This window comes from Rissa tridactyla, chromosome 3 (assembly GCF_028500815.1).
Source record: "Rissa tridactyla isolate bRisTri1 chromosome 3, bRisTri1.patW.cur.20221130, whole genome shotgun sequence".
In the NCBI taxonomy this organism is placed as follows: Eukaryota; Metazoa; Chordata; class Aves; order Charadriiformes; family Laridae; genus Rissa; species Rissa tridactyla.
The window spans coordinates 43,986,858-44,009,433 of NC_071468.1; the positions used below are offsets into that span (position 1 = coordinate 43,986,858).

A 22,576-nucleotide genomic window follows, 5' to 3' on the forward strand; every position below is an offset into this window, starting at 1 on the left:
CTACAAAACTACCGTTTCTCATGCACATAGACTTGTCCCAAAGCCTCAGATATTCTCGTTGCCTCACACTCCCCTTTGCTGTGAATACAAAGGTCAAAAGGGCTTCACAATGCAAGAAAGGTCATAAGCACCAATCCCAGGAAGGCTCATGGAAGCGCATGCCATCCATTACATCAGCCACCACACTTGAGGCAAGTAACTTCTTTTCCTCCCTTGATTATTTGACATAATCCAACATTTTTCGGTCCTTGTGACCATTCTATATTTTTGAGTGCTCATCAGCAAGTTTTTAAAGACAGAGCCATGGGAAAAGTCATGGAAACAAGATCTCACTCATGGGAACAGAAATCAGAACAAGTTTTCATTCATGTTTATGTGAATGCTAGCTAACTTCACAGCTTCTCGTTGCCAAACCTTATTGCCCTCATACATCTAGTTTATAAAAAGGGAACGAAAGGAGGAGGAAAATGTTGCCCAGGGAGGTTGTAGAGTCTCCAGCCTTAGTTATATTAAAAACCCAACTGGACATGTCCCGCAGCAACTTGCTCTTGCTGACCCTGCTCTGAGCAGGGGGGTTCTACTAGATGACCTCCAGAGGTCTCTTCCCACCTCAACCCTTCTGTGATTCAACGAAAATGTACCAAATGCTCCTCAACCTCTGGCCAGACACTTTAGAAAGGGAACCATTCCAACCTAAAAATAACCCATGAAGCTGTAAGGGTGGGCATGCAGAGACCACAGTAGCAAGCACTACATGCAGATCTTTAAAAACAGGATACTTATACTGCATGCTGAGGATGAAAAAACCTGCCTTTGGAAGCACAACTTCCATTGCTGCAAACGGGACAAAGTTTCAGTTTAATAATGCCTGCAGCTATACGCTTTATGTAAAATCTTTTTTAATCTCCAACTTCGAATGAAGACTGATCTCCTAATTCTGCAAGGATTAAGTTCCCTATTTTTCCCCACAGGTCTAGCATTCAAGCAACTGGCAAGGTACATTACTATTACCTGAAGGAAGTAAGAGGAAACTTCACTGGTGCTCTATTAGAGGTGCTATACTTGCAAAATGGGACTGCACATTCTATGTTCTTTGTGCAGAATAAACTGCAGTAATTGGAAATAAAAAGAATATATGCACTTACTGACTGATGAGTACACTTTTGTGTTAAAAAACCGCAAACCTATAGACAAAAGAACTTAGAGCCATTCAATTCCACTATACCAGAGGAAGGTCTGAATAAGTATTTTGAAATATGCCTGAAACTCCCAAACCTTATGTAATAACCCTTCTCATTGGCCGTGACTATCTGTTTAGACTCTCACATTTGTCCAGAGCCAAGAAGAAACCCAAATCGGGATGCTCAGTAATATTTTTTAATAAATTTTAATAAAGCTTTTAAAGATATTTTGAATCAAGAGTGTCTCTCTTTTTTGCAACTGGGGGCTGTTTTACTCCCACAATAAAACTACCACCATGAATAACAGCAGAGATTCCAACAATGGCTTCCCAAACTTCTAGACCTAGAAGGAGTCGTCATCCACTTCCAGTTCTACTTTTCATGCTCTATTTAAATTCACATTCTGCCTTCTCCAGAAACACTGCTTAAGCAATCCCTTTCTAATTCTCCTTTTTTTTTTTTTCTTTCTCTTTATGCAACCCTGAATACCTTAATGGTAAAACTCTGCTTATACAGACAAGATCACTCCCAGGTGAATTGCATAGACACTAAGAGCACCATCTAAAACAGCTTAAGCACAAGGGATAGGCCGAGTCTTCTTGTATTGGTTTTCAACATGTTGCCATTGCTCCTAAAAAGCACACACCACCATAGGGCAAACTACAAAACCAAATGAAGCTGTGCACAGAAATAATACCTCCAGGAGCTACAAAACTGGCATGCAAACCTTTTTGCGCACTTAAATCTAAGAGCCACCTAACCCAGAGAGATATTTGCTGTGCATTCTGTTCAGAGCAGGATTTCACCAGCCATCTTAAGGCTGATAGACTGGACAACTTCAGGTGTGTAGTCTTTGTCTTTTATCACCGCTGTCATTACAGCATCTCAAAACCACGAAATAGCTGATCCTCACTTTGACATGAGTTACACAAACTGCAAGTCTATGGCACAGCCAGGAACCACAAACAACTACTTCACCTTTTACATATACTCCAAGCAAACCATTATCACCAGAGAGACAGATTTACTCTTTGTCTCCCACAGCATACTTGTTAATTAAGCTCCAGCACCAATATTTGCTTCAGCTGTGGGTTGGCTTTTTCCACTTTTTATTTAGTTTTTGGTTGCTTGTGAGGATTTTTTTGGTTGGAGGGAGTTTGGTTGGGATTTTTTGCTTCTTATTGGTTTAGGTTTGTTTGTTTGTAAAAAGAACCCTACACAGCTTGGTCTCCTGAAGCATATGAAGAACTCTGGTGCCGGATCTTTCAAGGCACCTATGAAACTGGAGAGGCTCAATCTATCACAGAGTTCACGTTTTATTCTCCATTAATAACTAAACCACTTATAGTATTGTTATGAACTTCTAACGCCCACTGTTAGATTGACACATGCAGTGTATAGGCTGGACTACCTATCATCAGCAGGCAGGTGCTAAAACCCAGGTGCTAAGCTAGCTACTACTAAAAGCTTAAAATTGGAAGTTACCTGAGCATAATGTAAAAGTTTCTCTGTCGCATCAGGATCTTTGTTCCAAATTAGATTCTCACACAGCTGTAGCAATTCCTTGTGGATATCATCATACACTGGCAGATTCCCAGCATTCACAATTCCCATGTCCATGCCACACTGAAAAAAAATCATACAGAATCCCCCAACCAGGGCTGTCAGACATAGCACTGCACATCTGCCAAGTGCAAACCTATGGAAGCCAAAAGTACATTATACCTTAATCGCATGGTAAAGGAAGACCCCATGCATTGCTTCTCGAATGGCATCCATTCCTCGAAAGGAAAAAGACAGATTGGAAAGACCTCCACTTATCCTGGCTCCCGGCAGTGTTTCCTATGGGAATTGCATGTAGATTTTTAGAAAAGTGCTCTCCAAAAAGGAAACCTAAGCAAAGCATTCAGTCATAAAACAGTTGGCCCCTGAGCTGCAGTACATTGGCTACACACCCTTTCTCCCTTCCCTGTTTCAGATCCTTCTAGTTACTCAAATTCATAAAAAGCAATTCAAATCCCTGTAGAAAGATACAGAAGTAAAAGGAGAGACCCAGCCTAGTTATGCTTAAGCAACTACCACAGTATCCATAGTCATAGGTGCTATTCTAGACATATCAGTCCTCCTACAGAAGCATTCCAGATTTTCCCCATGCAGACCTACTCATGGCTCTTCTATCCCCCACTCCTCTGGAAAAAGGAGCAGCCAACCTGCCTGCTTGCATGTCTCAGGAGCAGGCTGTAGCTGAGCAGCTAACCTCAAGGGCACAGCCTCCCTTCCAGAAGCCCTGGGGTGACAAAATAGCCTGTGGGGTGTTCAAGCCCCAGACTGACAGAGCATCTCCAGACCAATCAAATTGCCTTGTGAAACACAACAGTGCAGCCTCCTTAGCTATACGCAGGTGATGCTCTTCACTGATGTATTTCCTTACACACATTTGGCTAAATAGGAAGTCAGGTTACTGCACAAATCCCTTCCACAGTAATGGAAATTGTATTCATTTAAAAAGGCAGCTTTCATGTACCTTCAAAGAGGTCCTTTTAGTTAGAACATGAATGTGATCATTACCTCATTTAATTAATATATTTACAGTAGAGATAATGGATTGAAATGTATTTATAGAAGTATTTGAAGTTCTACTGGAAATACAGCAATATTGGCTGCACTTCAGAAGAATAGTCCCCCTTGCCAATTTAAAATGCATATCATTTTGCAGTAGTGTTTTGTTGTTGTTGTTTGGGGGTGGGAGGTGATCTTCTGTTTTGTGGTGTTTTGGGTCTTTAATCTCAGCAAAATATTTCAAGTTAAAATAAGCTTACAACTCACTTTTATGGTTTTAGTAGCGTTGATAAAATTGATGGCATACAGGTTATGTTCTTCCATTCCAGTTCCTATGGTCAAAATATTAGGGTCAAATATTATATCATTTGGATTGAAGTGCACTTTTTCCACAAGGAGGTGATAAGCTCTGGAACAAATTGCAATCTTGGTTTCTGTTTCTGTTGCCTAGTGAAGAAAAAGAACTCTGACATGAAGCTTACAGGTAACAAAAAATAAACTCCACAGAAATCATTTACAGTTCCAGTAACGCAAGGCTAAAAATCTGAACATCACGACTATTAGAAGAGGATTATATATAAGAATTTTGTATTAAAAACATCACCACACTGGTACCTAGAATTCTGACTCAACTCATTAAAAACAATTTTGTTTCCCAACGTTTCATCATCCTATGCAAAGTTTAATATGTGGTTTTTGACTTAAGTACATTAACTCAGAAAGATTCCACTCTCATTCAAAACTCAGTTTCTGAATTAAAAAAGCCTTCTATGAAGGCAGGAAGAGTTCAGCATGGCTGAATAGCAAGAGACACGCTCTTGTGCTAGACTTAGAGCAGTACTTGGATTTCTCACATGTGAGCAGCATAAGAAATGCTTACATATCAGGGTCAAAACTATTGCTAAGACTATATAGACCTCTTTGAATCACCTGTGCCAATGAAACAAACCCACTTTGTCTTGCACAAGAGTAAGAAAGCCTTGCACTCCAAAAGAAAAATACCTCTCCTTTAAAGTGACACTCACCTGCCCCATTTCATCAAAAGCCATGACAACCACAGCTGCTCCATACAACTTAATTTTCCTTGCTTTCTCCAAAAAGTCTTCCTCACCTTCCTTCAGACTGATGCTGTTTACAATGCATTTCCCTTGGCAACATTTTAAACCTGCTTCAATCACTGAAAAATTTGAGGAGTCAATGCATAATGGCACCTGTAAATAAAAGAGAAGTAAGCCAGGGGAATACATACAAGTTATAAATCAGAGTTCCGTATGCTGTTTGCCCATTTGGACATAAAAATGCACACAACATTAATCAGCATTTATGAAGAAGAAGTTTCCAGATGGTATTTGTAGATTCACTTTGCTTTAAATGCAAAACTCAGAGCAAATTTAACTCAAGAGCTTCTATGGCAACTCCATCACATATCATACAGAGACTTCTACTTCTCCCTGTATTGCTTTGTGTTTCTGAATTAGATACTCATTTTTAGAGAACGCACATTGCAAAGAAGTATCTTTGAAAACCATGCTATATCCGTAGCAATTTCAAGTTTTGTGGAAAGCAATACTGTTATCCATTGCCAATATATAGATTATGGCTCATAACTGCTGCAAGAGGAACTTGCATTCAGCTTTTCTAACCAATGAAAAGGACTGGCATATATTTAGCTGAAATCAGATAGAGAATGTTAAAACCTCTGTTTCCCCTGAAGGCCTTCCCTATTATCATAGAACGGTTTGGGTTGGAAGGGACCTTAAAGATCACCTAGTTCCAACCCCCCTGCCCTGGGCAGGGACACCTCCCACTAGACCAGGCTGCTCAAAGCCCCATCCAGCCCGGCCTTGAACACTTCCAGGGATGGGGCATCCACAACTTCTTTAAGCAACCTGTTCCAGTGTTCCACCACCCTCATAATGAAAAATTTCTTCCTTATATCTAATCTAAATCCACCCTCTTTCAGTTTAAAGCCATTAACCCTTGTCCTATCATTAAATGCCCTTGTAAAAAGTCCCCCACCAGCTTTCTTGCAGGCCCCCTTCAGGTACCAGAAGGCTGCTATAAGGTCTCCCTGGAGCCATCTCTTCTCCAGGCTGAACAACCCCAACTCTCTCAGCCTGTCTCCATAGAAGAGGTGCTCCAGCCCTCTGATCAGTACCTTTACAGTACCTCTTACTGTTGGGGGGACACCTACATCTGCCTATTAAGCACCTACACCAGTTACTAAATAAATCAATACCAAAATTTTCTGAAAGGCAATTTCCAACTCAATATAATGTTATTTATTGTGCTTTGGAGTGACTCGATTACAACCTTTGCAATATCAGGTTCTGAAGAAATCAAGTTACAAAATCTGGTCATTGCAGCAGGGCCATCCAGCATCCCATCATCCATATTGATGTCAAGAACCTGGGCCCCCATCTCAACTTGCAATTTGGCTACACCCAGGGCTTCCTAAAGAAGGGAGTAAAAAACCAAAACAATGGTCAGTAGGAAAAAAGCCTAGTCAGTCTCAGGATAACATTTCACTTCTCCAAAATAAGATGCAGCCAAAAATTAAAAAAATTTATAAAGACATCCCATAAGAAAATAAGGAAATGGTCTGCAACGCACAACATACAAAAGTCATTAATATGGCACAACTAGTAACTAATTTGTTCACAAAAACATGACAGCAGAGACCTAATGTGCAGGTAGTGTCATTGATTTTAGACAGCTGGTCATATGCTTAATTGAATGATTTAAGGTTTGCATGGTAACAAGGACTTCTGACTGCACAAGGTTACAGGAAAAGTCTCTGTGATGCTATGAAATAAGGGTCTTGCATGACAAGCTCTGCTGTTTTATAACACAGAGTACTTAATTTTTGGAGGTTGTCTGACATTTTTTCCAGCTGCAGAATAATCACCAAGGACTAAGAAGGATATAATAAAGCCTTCCCTCCAGCTCACATAATTATCTGAACACCCATGTCTTTTTGCTTTCTCTTTTTTATCACTCTGCAGACTGAGACAAAAAATAAAAAGGTTTTTAGTTGCTCACAGTCCCTAACAACCTGTGTTTAAAGCTCTCTTTATTTAATAGGTCTAACCTACTTCATGACTTTTAAGAGCTTAAGAGTCAGACTTCCTAAAAAACAAAGTAAAGATTTAGTTTTGATTGCATCAACTACAACAGTAGAGCATACTCTGGGGCAGAGTCTCAGCTCTCAAGAAATGTCACTTTACTATTTGTTTGAATGTTACAGTAACAATTTACACCAGAAAAGAATGAGCCCTCCAGCCTTTTCATTTCTGCTCTGCAGCTGTTTCAAGAAAGCAATTACCTCCTAAGTACCTTTTTGTGTAGCAACTCTCATACAGCATGCTAGAGTCAGTGATCAAAGTATATAAAGATTAGATACAACCATAATGCTGACCAGGACTGAAGAAGTGAGGGAAAAATTGAGGGCTGCACAGTGCCACAATCTATCCCAAGACAGATGTACCCCACAAGTTGGAAGGGGAGATTACATCCGCTTTCCTTCCTCCCTCCTCTGTAAATCCACCACTAGACACAGCACAGAAAAGGACATTTTCTAAACCATCATCAGCTGTGTAACTTAATTCAAAATGGAAAGTCATGTCTACTGCAATGCTTGTCAAAAAAAAAACCAAAAAGCCCTTGTAAAACCCTTCTCACAAATTTATTAGGAGCTGGTAAGGACAGAAAGGAGGACAGTCAGAAAGTAAATGCTCCTTGTTTTCTTACTCTTGTAAATGGTGTAGAATCATAGAATGGTTTAGGTTGGAAGGGACCTTAACGATCACCTAGTTCCCATGTCCCATGGGCAGGGACACCTCCCACTAGACCAGGTTTCTCAAAGCCCCATCCAGCCTGGCCCTGAATGGGGCATCCACAACTTCTCTGGGCAACCTGTTCCAGTGCCTCACCACCCTCATACTGAAAAATTTCTTCCTGATATCAAATCTAAATCTACCCTGTTGTAGAATAGTGCTTTGTGCCAGCAAAACAAACAACTAATAACACAATGCAATGGAACAATTAAAAATCAGAGCATCAGCTATAAAGATTATTGTTAAAATATATACTTCATAGTTGCCTGCCATGATGAGTTTAGCAAACTTCCGTGATCCTGCAACATTGCAGCGTTCGCCAATATTAACGAAGTTGGTGTATGGCCCAATCCTGAATGGCTCCAGACCTTAAAAAGATTTTTTTGAACACATTTGTAAAAACTGAAAAGAAAAAACTGTGTAAGAAAGACAAAATCCTTTTTCTAAACTGTGAAATAGAGGTGTCTCTTTCTTTAAGAACAGTGAATTCTCACATCAGTATGTGCACAATTTAATAAGCAACTAGCAAAGAAATGCAATGAAACAACTTCCAACACATAGGCCAAAGGTTTCTATCCTTCCTCAATGACAGTTAATAATTTACCTGACCCACAAAAAACCCCAGCCAATATTTCCAATATAAAATGACGTGAAGCTCCGATTCTTTGTGCATCTACGTGTATGCACATACACACATGCACATACACACCTTCTCTCAACTTCCAATTGTGTTATCTCATGACCCTACCACCACCAGAGAAGCAGCCACTGAACTGACTGACAAACAAGGACAGCTCTTAACCACCTGTCCAAGTTCAGAGAAACAAGCCAAGTGAGACCTTTGGGTAGCAGGCAACTCAGAGGCAAACAAACCTGACAGCAGAACAGAGTAAGGTAATCCATGAAAACACAGGCCAACCATGATTTATTTAATTTATGCTAAATTGATTTGACTTTGAGATTAAAATACCAGACCAAAAAGAAGGTATTGTTTCACTTGGATGCATGGCCCAAAGGCTTAAAAGAAGGCCTTGCTGAGGAACACAGAGATCTAGACTTTGGTAAAACAAAAGACAATCTAGACCTGGACGTATTGCTGGAACACTATCCCAGTATGACTCGATGGACATGTGAGGTGACACAGGGCAGCTCTCTTACAGCAGGTGAAACAGGATCTTGTCCCAGCTCTGTCATCAACTGTAGTCAAATTATCTGATTTCTCTGTGCTTTACCCTCCCCTGTTGCAAACTGAGGATAAAGATACTTGCTCACCATTACAAAGTGTCTGAGACTTGCAGAGTAAAATATGCTGGCTTGGTTATATTATACAAGCTTGTTATCAAATGTTCCATTAATCCTTTGGCCAAAGCAGTAAGATTTAGATCTGGGTTACACATCCACAAGCTTGCTGGATTCAGGTAAAACCAGAAACTCATAGTGCTATTCTGATCAGCAGAAAACAGCAAATAAATTTATAAAGGAAGGTTGCATGAGTTATAAGGCTCAAACTGTTACATTCCATTTTACCCGACAGCAGCATGTATCCTTGGGAGAGAGAAGGCGGAATGCGAGGCTTACAGAATTTCACAGCTTCAGCAATTTTCCTGAGTTACAGGAAGAGGAAAGTAAAGTTTTCAATTAAAATTAAACCACTCCAGATAAGACTTCAACAGAACATATTAGACATATACCTACATCTCCAATTTAGCCCTGTAGCAGACAAGACTAATTAGCTAGTTTCACTTTGCGTGGCCAAAGGCAAAACATTCTCCCAGAAGATCCTATCATACATACTTGCGGGGAATGTAAAAAGCTGAAGATTTATCAAATACAGAATGTGAGATGTCATGCCAATGGAATACTTGATGGATATCAGAATCAGTCCCCAACCACACTGACTTTCATGATTTGCTGAGCTGAGCAATTGCTGATGACTGCAGCCAAAAAGCCAAGGGACAAACATTGTTCTACGCTGAGACACATTTCTCAGAGTCAGAATGACTCACGGTGTTCACATTCACTTTTTCTTTGCTGCAGTCAGGAGTGACACGCAGTGTCCTCTACATATTCTCAGACCACCTCTTCCCAGTTTGTATCAGGGTGAAAATTAATAAAAAGGGCCCCTTCTCTTTCAAGCCCAGGCAAAAAAGGCAGGTTTTCCCACTGAGCTACTTCCAGTGAGAAAGATCTGAAATGCTCCTTCCGACTGGCCAGGACTAGCACCAGCTGTACAGCATTCCCAGATCTCCCGTTCCACACCCACATGCCTGCCTTCCTTCTACCATCAAAGAAAACCTTAAGTTTCACCTTGTGGCTATGAGTGCCAGAAAGAGAAAGAAAGTACGGCATAAGGGAGCAGAAACGGGAAGTTTATTTTATCCAACAGTCAAGAGGGGGGAATAATTCTGAAACAATTTTAGGTGACAAAACAGCAGAGGTATAATCCTTGTTTGAACCCTGCCTCTACTCATTCTTCACAATAAACATGGCTATGAAAGCCAGGTTATTTCTACTCCATATATTGCTAGTATTGGCATTCAAGTGATTCATCTTTTCAGGAAACTGTAAGACAAGCCATGGAATATTGCTCCACAGCAGAAGCACTTAATTTACTTCCCAGTGCACCTAAAGTTGTAGCTCGTGATGTACCTGATATGTGCAGGTGTAGTACCACAGCAACCTCCAACTATGTTGACCAAACCATCCAAAGCAAAATTCTGTAAAAGGGAGAGAAAGAATTTTGTGTCAAGTTAATAAAGATATCTTTTAGATTTTTTTTTTTAGAGACTAAAATATATTTTTTTCTCTGTATCAGGGGATCACAAGAAAAAAATTAAATTAAAAAACAATCAATCAGTACTATTTCTGCTCTTTAGAATTTGTTTTGAGATGTGGATTCCTAAGGCTAACTAGCAATTTCAACACTTAATTTTAGGAAACTACATTTGAAACTGGCCTATTTTATACTGAAGCCCCAGATGAAAACTTGGATGAGTATCAAAGACTAGTCATACTGTATTATAAAAGGGAATTAGCATGCAGCAGATACTGCTGCAGCTCCAGCCACACAGTTCTGTCTCGCACAGATCAAGTGGCCTGTGGAAGGACACCCTGCACTGGAACACCAACATCAGCAGTTTCTATACACACAACTCAAATTCTGTCAAGTTCATAAAAACTGCTCAGCTTTTGAACAATTCCCAAATGTAACAGTAAAAACACAGGAGTGCAGATGAGTTACATCCACAGATCAAGCTGCAGGAAAGCTACTTCGTGTAGGATTCAGAGTTTCCTAAGTGGTTTTTCCTAACCCGATATCTCAAATCACTACCATTCAGCAAATGGTCTATAAACAATCCAAATGACATATAGAGCCATCTGAGGAAAAAAAATCCCACACAATACTGTAACAAATACACATAAAATACAAGCAAGAAATTCTTGTCTGCTAGTACATCAGATACGACACACTCACAAGAAATATTTCATACCTTTATATGCTTGGCAGTCACTTCTGGAGTTTCATCATAACCACCAAAAGTATTGGGAAGACCTTGAAACACAATTTTTCTAGTATTACAATTTGCTTAAAGCCCACAAAAACAGAATTAAATTCCACAAAAGACATATTTAAAGTAGCTACACTTATATGAGGACTGAAATGCCTCATCACCCTTGCAATCATTACTCAATAGATTATTAATTATCATAGAACCATAGGGTTGGAAGGGACCTCTGGAGATCATCTAGTCCAACCCCCAATTATGCAAGAGAGCATTCCGGGTTCACTGTCACAGAACTAACAACGGTTACTTTCAGCAGTTTAAAATATTCCTAATCTCTTTTTAATAGTAAAAACAATCATCTTTTCAAGCGAACCCAACTCTATTACTGCTAATGAGATGGAAGGGTTTAGTTACATTACATCTGCCTAGAAGCATTGGAATATGCGCACCACACACCTGCGTTGGGGTAACAGATGATATAGGCTGTTGTACATTTTCCAATGGTTTCAATAAACGGTCGCATTTCAATTGCCCCTAATGCACAATTTAAGCCGATGCTGGAAAATAAGTTTTCAAAAATTATTTTGAGGTAAAACCACCTTTTACACACAAAACAGACAAATGTTAGTGCTGACAACTGCTAACTCCCACCATCATCTACAACAAAACCAACCTGATTTGCATTTTCTTTAATCATCATCAATACAGCAAGACTGTGCAAAAGGAGAACCCTCGGGCGGAAGAAAAGTGCAAGGGGGAAGGGGGCTGGACTGAATTGAACTGGGAACAGCAAATCAAGGATTAATTTCAAAACTCCTGGAGTTTCAATACTCCTGGATTAATTTCAAAATCCAGGAGTAAAGTGGCAGCATTTTGACAGCAACTGCAGCAACACGACAGCCCTGTATTTTCTAGGTGAAAGAGAGAACAAATGGAACAAGAATGACAGACTGGAAAGGAGCCTTGTGCTATAGGAAGAAGAATGAAAAAGGTTGAAAAAGCAAGGCCTGCTTCAAGCTGCTGACTCATCATCTTATTTTAAAATTATATATAAATTATGTCAGCCTTGGAAGAAACCAAGTGCCTCCTCCAAGATGCCTCATGGCAGCACTAAGCTTGGGCAACTGAATCTACTATATCTTAGTAACCAGCATAGCACTCCAGCAGAAGTATTTGTGCATGAATAAGCTTCTCAATTTCACCAGTATATGAGGTACAATCATCTTTTCTTTTATTCAATGACAGACACAGAAACGTGACTTGCACTCCAAATGCCTACATTGATATTAAAAAGGGAAATTTATCTTTCAGAAAGTATGCAAGAGACCTTTTACGTATGTTTCCTTATCTCTCTGCACGACTCTAGGAACCATCTTATGAGCACTGCAAAACTCGAAAAGTTCTCACAGTGCTGCTGCAAGAGGAAGACGTAAAAAAGCTTTCTCCTTTCCTGGAATAATGGTTTTAGAGAGGATACAAGCTAACCCCCTGAAACAGGAATGGATAATAGCCACATCTCCCAACTAACTGAGACACAGAGGCTGCCTCCGAGGTAGCTAAGTTAATAAAGTGCACGTACGCCTGCTTAGTTTCCCAGAGGTCAAAAGCAATAAAGCCCTGCACAGGACTGGGAGCACAAAATGGTTTTTGACTTTTCTCCTGTTTCCAAGGAGCAGGTAGGGGCTTGGTAACTGCACAAATAGTAGCAGTAAATGCTTGCAGCCAGATTCATTTGTTGGACAGAATGACAAATCCTTAAGATCTGAGGGGCTCACAGCAACATCCAAAACCAGTCACGTACCAAGACCAAACAAAACACAAGCCCCTTCTTCCAATAGCTTAGGGGTGTAGGGTTGGTTTTTTTTGCGGGGATGGGCATATGTTTGTTTTTTCAAACAGCCATCTCTACCTTCAAAGTGCTTTTCCTAATGCATCTCATATAGGCCATTCTATTTAAATAAAAAAAACTTTAAAAGAACCCTTTTATTCTCATTTCCCTCTTCGCTGTTTAAATATCCCCTGGATACAAACAGCATGCACAAGGAATACACAACTAATTACAGCAATGAGGTTCTGGAATTTATTTCCAAGTAAGGGCTCATCCCTCAGGATTTCTGAAGCAAAGCAAGGTAAGAATGGTTAAGACAACTGTCCTAATCAAATGCAGATGAATGCAATGTATTTCCTACTGTTAAGTCATTCAATTTACAAGCTTCCAGCTCACACTCCCCACACCCTCTTTTTAAGCTCTCTCCTGGGCAGCTACATCTCTCCCTTCCACATTTAATATCCATCTGTCTCTGGTTCTGAGTACAAGCTCACTGGACACTCTCTTTACCTCACCTTACCAGAGAGATACTGTAAAAGCAGCCAGCATACTCACCAAACAAGCACTTCTTGATGTTCTCGCTTGATTTACCGCGTATTGGCCCTCCAGACTGCCTGAATGATTACCCACTACAGGGGTTGCTGACAAATACATCTATGAGCACACCATCTAAGCATTACCTGTTTCAAAACTGCTAAGTCAAACTAAGCACAGACACACACATTCACTGAGAAACAAAAAGTAGCTTCTGTGGACAGTATTATCTCCCCACAGCACTCAACGGCACCATGAAAGAAAACATTTGAGAGAAGCAAACCGTTAACTATGCCTTAAAAGCCAGCAGCCTTGAACCAGATTGCTGGTATGCTATCACAGCCACCCTAGTGCAATAACCATCACCCCCCCATCTTAAACATCACCTCCATCCCTTCCTCATTTCTTCACAGCAGTCATGCACCAGCTCCTGTGAAAGGTACGGCTGCAGAATGCCCTTGGGACCAGAACTAACACCACACTAGGGCCCTAAAACTCAGCATATGTCTTCTTAACGTTACCCCAGTAGAAACAATCACAGGATCCGAAACAACACGAAGGGAACTCATGCCACATCTGAGCAGCTTTCATAGCAAGCAGCTTGCCACACATCTTTCAGCACTTACTAAGCACAGTTCACAAGTATCTCAGCTACCACCTACATAAATCGGACACAAAGCACACACTTTATAGAGGGACGCCAAACCAAGTTGACTTAAAGACAACACATCACCCTAAACAGGACATACAAAACCCAAATGGAAATATGTGAATACGTATAACATGATTCCTAGAATACTACTATTGATCAGCTTTTTCAGCACCCCAACGCCACTCTGTACTAATTTGGCAACAGAAACAACACTAAATGCAATCTGCTCCCACTAAAACCCTTCTGCCACAGTGCTGTATAGTAGCCTTCACATAAATGGGAAACAGGCCCTAAGCATTCAGACCCAGAAGATAGCTTTTATGAAATATGGTTTAATAAATTCTTGATTTCTGTTCCAGTGCCCTTCTCTCCTCTTCAGAGGCAAGAGAGTTATAAGCAAGATTATCTGAGACAGACTCATGCCAAATATGGATCACCAGGCTGTGATGTTGAGAGAAGGAGTCAACTACCACCCTGTTCCAAGAGGCTCCATATGTTACTTCTGGAGCACCGTCTGGTCTGAGAATGTAGAGCCTCAAGGGCAGTCAGGAAAGCTGTGAATGCAGTCTTCTGCTTTTGTATCACCGAGATGACAGATTGCGCGTTTTAGCTGGAATTTGGTTGTAAAAACAAACAATGGCTCATCACAATGTGCGTGGCATGCACTGCTAACAGCGAATTAAATGTTTTAAGTTAGAATATTCTAGGAAAAACACCATCTATTTCCGGTATAAGTTTTTGTGTGAAGAACCAACCTGAGAGCAATAAAGAGGGAAGAGGAGGCAGGAAGGAGGTAGAATAGAGCACAGAAACACAGAAGAATAGAGAAACAGGGAATGGTATTCAAATTAACATGCAAAACCTTGCACAATGACCAAAATCTGCTATATTATGCATTTTCACAGATCTTAATCTCATGCTTATTTCAACTTTTCTGCCTGAACAGAAAAGAATGCAAGTAAATGGAGGCATCAGGAGCTCTCATAACAACAATGCACATCCTCAAGAAAAACACTCAGAGAATATATACATTTTTGTAAGAGTTCAGTAAAAAGAACACTGGAATGAAATCTTAATGTGCTCTTTTCAAGGCACCCTAAAACATTCTGACCTGGCACTGCTTCACTCTAAGAAAGAGACGTAATCCCTGCCCATACCAGGAATTAACTCCTTGCACAATCTGAGACAGTAGGAGATGGCATGCTACTGTTTCAGAATCATTTTAAGTGCTTTGATCTAAAGCACTTCAGACCTAAAGCGATTTCAGCAGCTGTTGCAAAAACAAACCCCCAAATTATTTAGAGCAATGTTTTAAAAATTCAGTGTTCTTTGGAAACATAATTTCTGCTGAGGGAACAATATCAGAACATGTTAGTAACACATGTGATTAAATATGAGCACAGTTAGCACAGCTTCCATTTAGCTGCAAGGGGTTAAAATAGAAAAGAATCACCATCTACAGATAACTTACTAAGAGAAAGAAACTTACCAAAGTGGCTTACTGTGGGAAACACTAATGACAAATGCCTCTCCTGTCTGGCCTGACAGGGTACGCCCACTCTTATCCACAATGGTTCCAGAAACCTAAACATCAATTGGACATAAAGAAAGGACAAGAATTAAATTAACAATAAAAACAAGAATTTAAATGCTTGTTTAATGTAAATGCTTTGCTAAAAGTCAAACCAGAGAGACCTATGCTCCACTCAAAGTGATGAGGCCAAACTCAAACAGAAAAATTAAACCCTTTCCTTCCTATGAACGTTTAAATATTTAGCTAGGGGAAAGGCAAAACTTTGACCAATTTTGTTTCTCTCTCTCACCCTTGGGGGGAGGAAAAAAAAAAAGGGGGGGGGGGGGGGGGGATAAAAAAAAACTACCATGAGCCATTCAGCAAGGTAGTGTCATCATGGTATCATTCTGATGATGGCCTCTGAACCAAATTTGCAGTGGTTACCTGTTTAGGCAGCTATCAGCAGTCACAGCTCCTCTCCTATCCTCTTCATCCTCCCTACTTCCCCCTTCTTTATGTTATTTCGGGTCTCAGGACTGCTATTAGGTTGTCTGGTGCTGGCTGGGGCAGGGGAGAAGAGGAGAGGCTGGCCTTAAAAACAAGTTACTCCTTTTGCCACAACGGAACATCAGATGTTGCAACCCAACTAACAACTACAAAGTTGAGAATTCAGAAGACATTCAAATGAGTCAGGAAAGCCTTCCGAAATCTACTAATCTTTTTTGCAGAAGATGTAATGAGTTTAGAAGACTCCATGCAAAGGTAAATCCATTAATTACTCCAAAATATTCTTTAGCATTGATGCTACTTTCCTTCAAACTACTCAGTCAAGTGAGGTGACCAGTGGAATCCTAGAGAGCTGTGCTAAGGGTTGTACTTCTCAATGTAACTAAACTGGAAAGGAAGCAGAAAACAAGGCAACCAAGCTCACTGACCACTCTGTTCAGGACAATGAAGACAAAAAGTCAACTCTACATAATTAGAAAACTCTCACTTCTAACTGACTTGAATGATAAAAAAGTGGAAACTCATTGCTGATAAAACATGAAGTTGTGAACACAGAAAAAATTCACATAATGACGCCTCCAAACTAGTCTTTACTGCTCAAGAAACTAATCTGAGTAACAAAAGAAAGTTTTATTAATGCAATTTCAAAGCTCACTAGCAATAAAGTAAAACCTCAGGAACTACAAAGAAAGAAATGGACGAGGCAGAGAACATCACTAAGCTATCATACAAACCCCTGATGTCTGCACTTTGACTGCTGTATGCTATTCTAATTCCCCTCTGACTCGCAGAAGTGGAAAACAAAAAGGTGACAAGAATAAAGAATGAATGGTATGGAGCAGCTAAGCAGACAAGGACTCTTCAGGATGAAAAAAAAATGACTAAAGGAGGGTCTCACAGAAGACTATAAATGCTATGACTATGCAGCAAAGGGAACATGGAACAGCTGCTCACTGTCACTTTCCAGAGACAAATGGCAAGAAACAAAAGAAGTTATCAGGGGGAATGTCCAAAAGCAAGCAAACTTTCAAACTAGTGCATTCATAAGCTGTGAAAGTTACTGAAAGATTATTTTGTGGAGGCCTGGGTCCCTCACAGGTTTAAACATAGGTTCAAGGAAGGAGTAAATACATTCAACAAAAAGGTACGAACACATACAAACTACAGTTCAGAATGCCTGGGCTGCAAACTGCAGAAAACTGCAAGAATACATCAGAACTTTCAAAACAAGCTTATTCTTTTTTCTATATTCATTCCTACACATTCATGACTGCCCGCTGTCAGAAAAAGAATGCCAGAGAAAGAATATGGAGTTAGACAGACCTTTTCTGACTTCAAATGGCCACTCATATTCTACTTGAAAATATGGTAGAATTTGCTTAATTTCACTGGTTCTTATTACCCCTAAGACAGCAAGCCTGAAATGAAGTTATGATCAGACCTTTTCCTATGGAAATACACAGAATGAATACACACTGGAATGAAGTCATTCCTTAGTCTTCCGGTTGATAAGCTGCACAGAGCTACCAAAGGCTGATTTCAATAAAGCCCTTCACATAAGAGTTTTTCCCATTCACAATCACGTGAAAAAAATACATTTCCAAGACACTTATTTCCTTCATTTGAAAAGGCTTTAATCAACTGCCATCTCAGCTAGTTCACAAATCAAGCTTAAGTGTATGTAAAATATTAAATAATATATACTTACAAATATGGGTCGGGGAGCATACTCTTCTTCAAACAACGTCTGCAGTGCAAAGAGAGCTGCCTATAGAAAAATAAGTTTCAAAATATTAATGGACATTTCAGAGTTCTTCAGTTTGTTGGGTTTTGGGTTTTTTTAAGTATTTTTTATGGCTGTTCATGTAACTTGCTACCTCATATTGCCTGCAAGAACTTACTACACTCAGGAGGTTTTACCCTTACCCCTAACATCTTTCAGATGTTCTAAAACACATTTTGGTAACAAGTAGAAAGGAAGCGCCACGGGGTAACCAAGTAAGAGCAAGAATATTCTGAAACCCAAATCACATTGGGATGTACTTCTCCCTCCTGCCTGCAGCACAATGCCCACCCCAAACACGGTTGTATATAGTATTCTCAGTACACATTCATTGCCCTTGAATCTGTTTTAGACATGCAGTTTCCAAAGGATTATAAACACCGCAAATTTTAACAGTAAGGACTGCAGTGACCCCTTGGAAGGTCCTGAATATTTCCTGCCTCCTTCGGGTAAGACAGTTACATGTGAACATGAGCTCAGCACAATGTTAAGCCTACAGGATGTTAGCCAAACCTCTGTGATGGCTGGTCAAGTCTGCAAAGGACAAGTCATGCCACTGCACACGTTAATCAGCCTGTGCCAAAAGCCTAAAGAAATGCTGTGTGCATATCAAGCCAGAGCTTTCCACATAAAATTGCAAGACAGTTTTAAGTGCCCTAACAACTCCACCACCTGCATTGAGAAATTCTTAGATAAAGAAGGTGGTGTCAAAATCACATGAAGTGGCGCATGTTTCAACACTCTATTCCTCCTGTTTTACCCTTCTAATACTCTACTCCCAATTTTTCTTCTTCAAAGCTGATGGCAGAGTGTCAGAGTTCCCCCAAACTCCCACATTTTAACAGGACTGTCTCACAAGCCTTCCCACCCCTGCCATCAGATACATTGGACATTCCCTCTCCAGTGTGCATCACAAGCATCCTTTGGACAGACACGCTTACACTGAAAAATACAAACATCTGATGCATTTGGAGATGTTTTGCAATACAGCAGAGCTTCTGGGAATAAAAGAACAGCTGGCATAGACAGACAGAAAGGTACTAACAGCACATACTAAAAGGCAAAGGAAAAACTCTGGAAAAGGCCATCTTATCATTAAAAACCCTCTCCTTACATTCTACCTGTTTTCTAGCAACTGATTAGTCCTATTCATGTATTTAGTAAGCAGTAGCTTATAGCTTTTACAAGTACCATGTTGAATTTCCTTAGGTAGTACACCAAATACTTATATTACTGGGTATTTTTTTGCCAGGAGTCTCACCTTGGCATTGGCTGTATCAAATATGGTTTCCACCAACAAGATATCAACTCCTCCATCCAAAAGTCCTTTGGCTTGCTCCTTATAAGCTTCAACCAGTTCATCAAAAGCTGTAAAACAGGAATTATGTTAATTTCATCTGGAGGTATCTCTTTCAAGACCATCATCTAAGTTAAATAACTTGATGGTTACAAATACTTACTTATGTTCCTGTAATCTGGTCTCTCCACAGATGGTGACACAGAGAGCGTCCTGTTTGTTGGACCCAAGGCTCCAGCAACATATCTCCTAATTCCTAAACCAAGACACAGAGGAAAAAAAAAACCAAAACAACAAACAAAAACCACAAAACAATTTACCTCCGGTTTTACAATGACAGCCATGTTAACGTAAAAAACCTCCAAGGACACTAAGACATGCATATCATTCTGGGATGAAGAACTATAAAACAGGACACTCCTGCCTCAAATCAAGAGTTTGATCAGCACAAGATTAGCCAGCACAGCTGACTTGTCCTATCCAACAAGATGTTCAGTGTATACACATAAGACAAAAGAACAAGTAGGGAAAAGGCAATTAGCTCAAATAATTTTTCTTCTAAGTATCCTTTGTCTCTGACACAGGAAGCTTCATTCAATTACTTTAAATGCACAGCATAGAACTGTCCTGGCATTTTTCACTAGATAAACTGATTTGAATATTCTGGCACATGTTCATAAAAAACCCACCCTTTTTTTAAAGCATATTTCAAATATTTCATTTTTATTGCATACTATGAATCACATCACTAAGGTGTTATCTGGACAGCACCAGCAGTGCTGTTAGCCTGAAATACAGTTTGATGCGAGAATACAAGAGGAAATTACTTGTCTTTGAAAGACAGCATTGTGTACAGCAGCATAAATTAACTATACCCCTCTGATATAAAGCCTGGAAGGTAAAAGACTGCACATTTACAGATGATGGTCACATACTAAGCACATTCCAGTAGCTGCTGAGTAGAGTCAAACCACAAGACTTAAAACTAGGGAGTAACTGGTAATCCACATTTACCTACAATCAGCCATCCTAACTCTGTTGTACCAAGACTTGTGTAATACAAAGCTACGTAACTTATAACAGTCCCTGTTGAATTTGTTTTCTCTAAAACACATCTGGAAGATGCATATCGCCTCATCCAGGTTTTTTCTGGGATAGAGTTAATTTTCTTCACAGTAGCTGGTATGGAGCCATGTTTTGGATTTGTGCTGAAAACAGTGTTGATAACGCAGGGATGTTCTTGTTATTGCTGAGCTGTGCTTGCACAGAGTCAAGGCCTTTTCTGCTTCTCACACCACTCCACCAGTGAGTAGGCTGGGGGTGCACAAGAAGGTGGGAGGGGACACAGCTGGGATAGTGACCAAAGGGATATTCCATACCATATGATGTCATGCTCAGCAATAAAAAGCTGGGGGAAGGAGGAAGAAGGCAGGAATGTTTGGAGTGATGGCGTTTGTCTTCCCAAATAACCATTATGTGTGATGGAGCCCTCTTTCCTGGAGATGGCTGAACACCTGCCTGACGACAGGAAGCAGTGAATGAATTCCTTGTTTTGCTTTGCTTGCATGTGTGGCTTTTGCTTTACTTACTAAACTGGTTTTGTCTCACTTTTACCCTTCTGATTCTCTCTTCCATCCCGCTGAGGGGGAGCGAGTGAGCGGCTGTGTGGTGCTTAGTTGCATGCCTGCACTCTAAAACAGGCAGGCACAGGGCAGCCATCCTGCAGAATACACTAAGGACCAGATCCTGCAAACGTGCTGAAATTAGTGGGGTATTAATGAAGATATGAAATTGCTATTGTGCCTAAAATGAAGCGTGTCTGCAAGTTATGTCCTTGTGATGTAAACCATCAAGCTATCCTCTAGCACCTTTGAAAGATTGTAACGAGACAGTCACACCCAGAAATGAATAAGAAATTAAAATAAACTCTGCTTACCTGTCTGAGCAGTTACATCATCTGCTGCTTTTCTGGCCACCTGCGCAGAGACTCTGTTTAACCGATATGCCTAGAACAATTACAGAAATTTACCAAGTAGCCTTTAGTTCAGTACAGTGTAACTCACCCTCAGAGAAACACAACACTTCCATTCAGCAGCTTGCAGTATACTCTGAAGGCTCCCTAAGCCACACAAATACGTATTAGCACTATTATAAAACTTCAAAAGGAACATCTCAGCAACAGAGTTACATGGTAGGTCTCATCCCACGTACGCCCCAGCCTACAGCTCCCAATCATAAAATTTCATTCTGTAAGGTATTAATTAAATCCTACTGAAGTCAATAGAAGCTGAAAAATATGACTTTGAGGACAAAATTAACCTACTTTTAAATTCACTTTTTATTCAAGTAGCATCTTTACAAGTAATTTCTTTCACATATTTCTCAAATTCTCAAAACAACACATAACACAGAATAGGTATGACAAATGCAAGCTTGAAATGACTTCTACATACACCAGCACAAACAACACACAAATAACATCCAGGAAAAAAGCAGTTCCATTGTGGCGTTTGCTAAGTTGGAAGGACTGAAGCAAAACATCCCTGTTCACAGAACTGAGACATTCTGGGAATGCTCAAACAAAATCTAGGGCAAATTATTATTGCCTGCGCCTTTGTCAACAAGAGGCACACATCACAGACAGCAGGTACAACTGTCTACAACAGCGGAAATGACTACAACCCCATCACATGGCTCTAGAGCATGCAGCCAATAGACACAATGCCAATGGACTCTGGGACTAAGCTAATCTTGGCTGCTAAAACAAAAGTCTTGATTAACATTTTAATGTATAAACAGTTTAGCATTCTTACCAAATGCTCAAGCCCATAGTCGGCTTGTGCAACTCGGGTGCTGCTGAAAGTGTTAGTTTCAATGATGTCAGCGCCTGACAGCAAGTATTCCTGCAAGACATGAAAGATAAAAAAATCTTCATGAGCTCCAGAACTGAGATCTGGAATGAAAGCAACCCAACTATTTTGTCTCCTTCAGTTCACAAAAAGTCACAAATCATCTCCTAATTCCAAGCAGATCATACTCTGAAGGCCTTACTCAAAGGCAGGGGCCAAAGCAGTGGTAGCGTTACATTTAACCAATTTTTAGAGTTTTAGTGTCAGCCACACTTTCTATTAACAGGTGACGTTTATAGCCACCTATGCCACTAGTTCAGCAGCTGGAGCACATTCTAGATTTTTGCACAGGGACATGGTGGGACATACTCTAACTGCCATCAGCAAGCAAGGGTTGCTGTGGGCAGATTCAGAAAAGGCACCAGTTAAACAACAGAGGATTAGAAAATTTAAAACACTCTGAAGGGAGCTGTGCAGCACAAGAACATACTGCAACAGAACACAAGTTTAGGAGAACTGTGTTTCATGCAG

The 22,576-nt window shown here is 40.2% G+C and overlaps 1 protein-coding gene across 7 annotated transcripts in view; it reads right to left on the reverse strand.

Moving 5' to 3' along the window:
• MTR (5-methyltetrahydrofolate-homocysteine methyltransferase) overlaps positions 1-22,576 on the reverse strand; it is a 52,193-nt gene that overhangs the window by 21,877 nt on the left and 7,740 nt on the right. For all 7 annotated transcript variants that reach the window (XR_008465400.1, XR_008465398.1, XR_008465399.1 and 4 more), the window contains exons 3-18: positions 22,010-22,099; positions 21,133-21,202; positions 19,360-19,452; positions 19,161-19,267; positions 17,825-17,884; positions 15,586-15,680; positions 11,539-11,639; positions 11,068-11,129; positions 10,226-10,293; positions 9,104-9,180; positions 7,832-7,944; positions 6,054-6,194; positions 4,766-4,951; positions 4,008-4,187; positions 2,907-3,023; positions 2,667-2,807 (exon numbers count right to left, since the gene is read on the reverse strand). Coding sequence is in view for 2 of the 7 variants with exons in the window: in XM_054195207.1 (XP_054051182.1) it covers positions 2,667-2,807; positions 2,907-3,023; positions 4,008-4,187; positions 4,766-4,951; positions 6,054-6,194; positions 7,832-7,944; positions 9,104-9,180; positions 10,226-10,293; positions 11,068-11,129; positions 11,539-11,639; positions 15,586-15,680; positions 17,825-17,884; positions 19,161-19,267; positions 19,360-19,452; positions 21,133-21,202; positions 22,010-22,099 (1,701 nt within the window). In the remaining 5 variants the exon portion in view is untranslated. The remainder of the gene's footprint in view (positions 1-2,666; positions 2,808-2,906; positions 3,024-4,007; positions 4,188-4,765; positions 4,952-6,053; positions 6,195-7,831; positions 7,945-9,103; positions 9,181-10,225; positions 10,294-11,067; positions 11,130-11,538; positions 11,640-15,585; positions 15,681-17,824; positions 17,885-19,160; positions 19,268-19,359; positions 19,453-21,132; positions 21,203-22,009; positions 22,100-22,576) is intronic.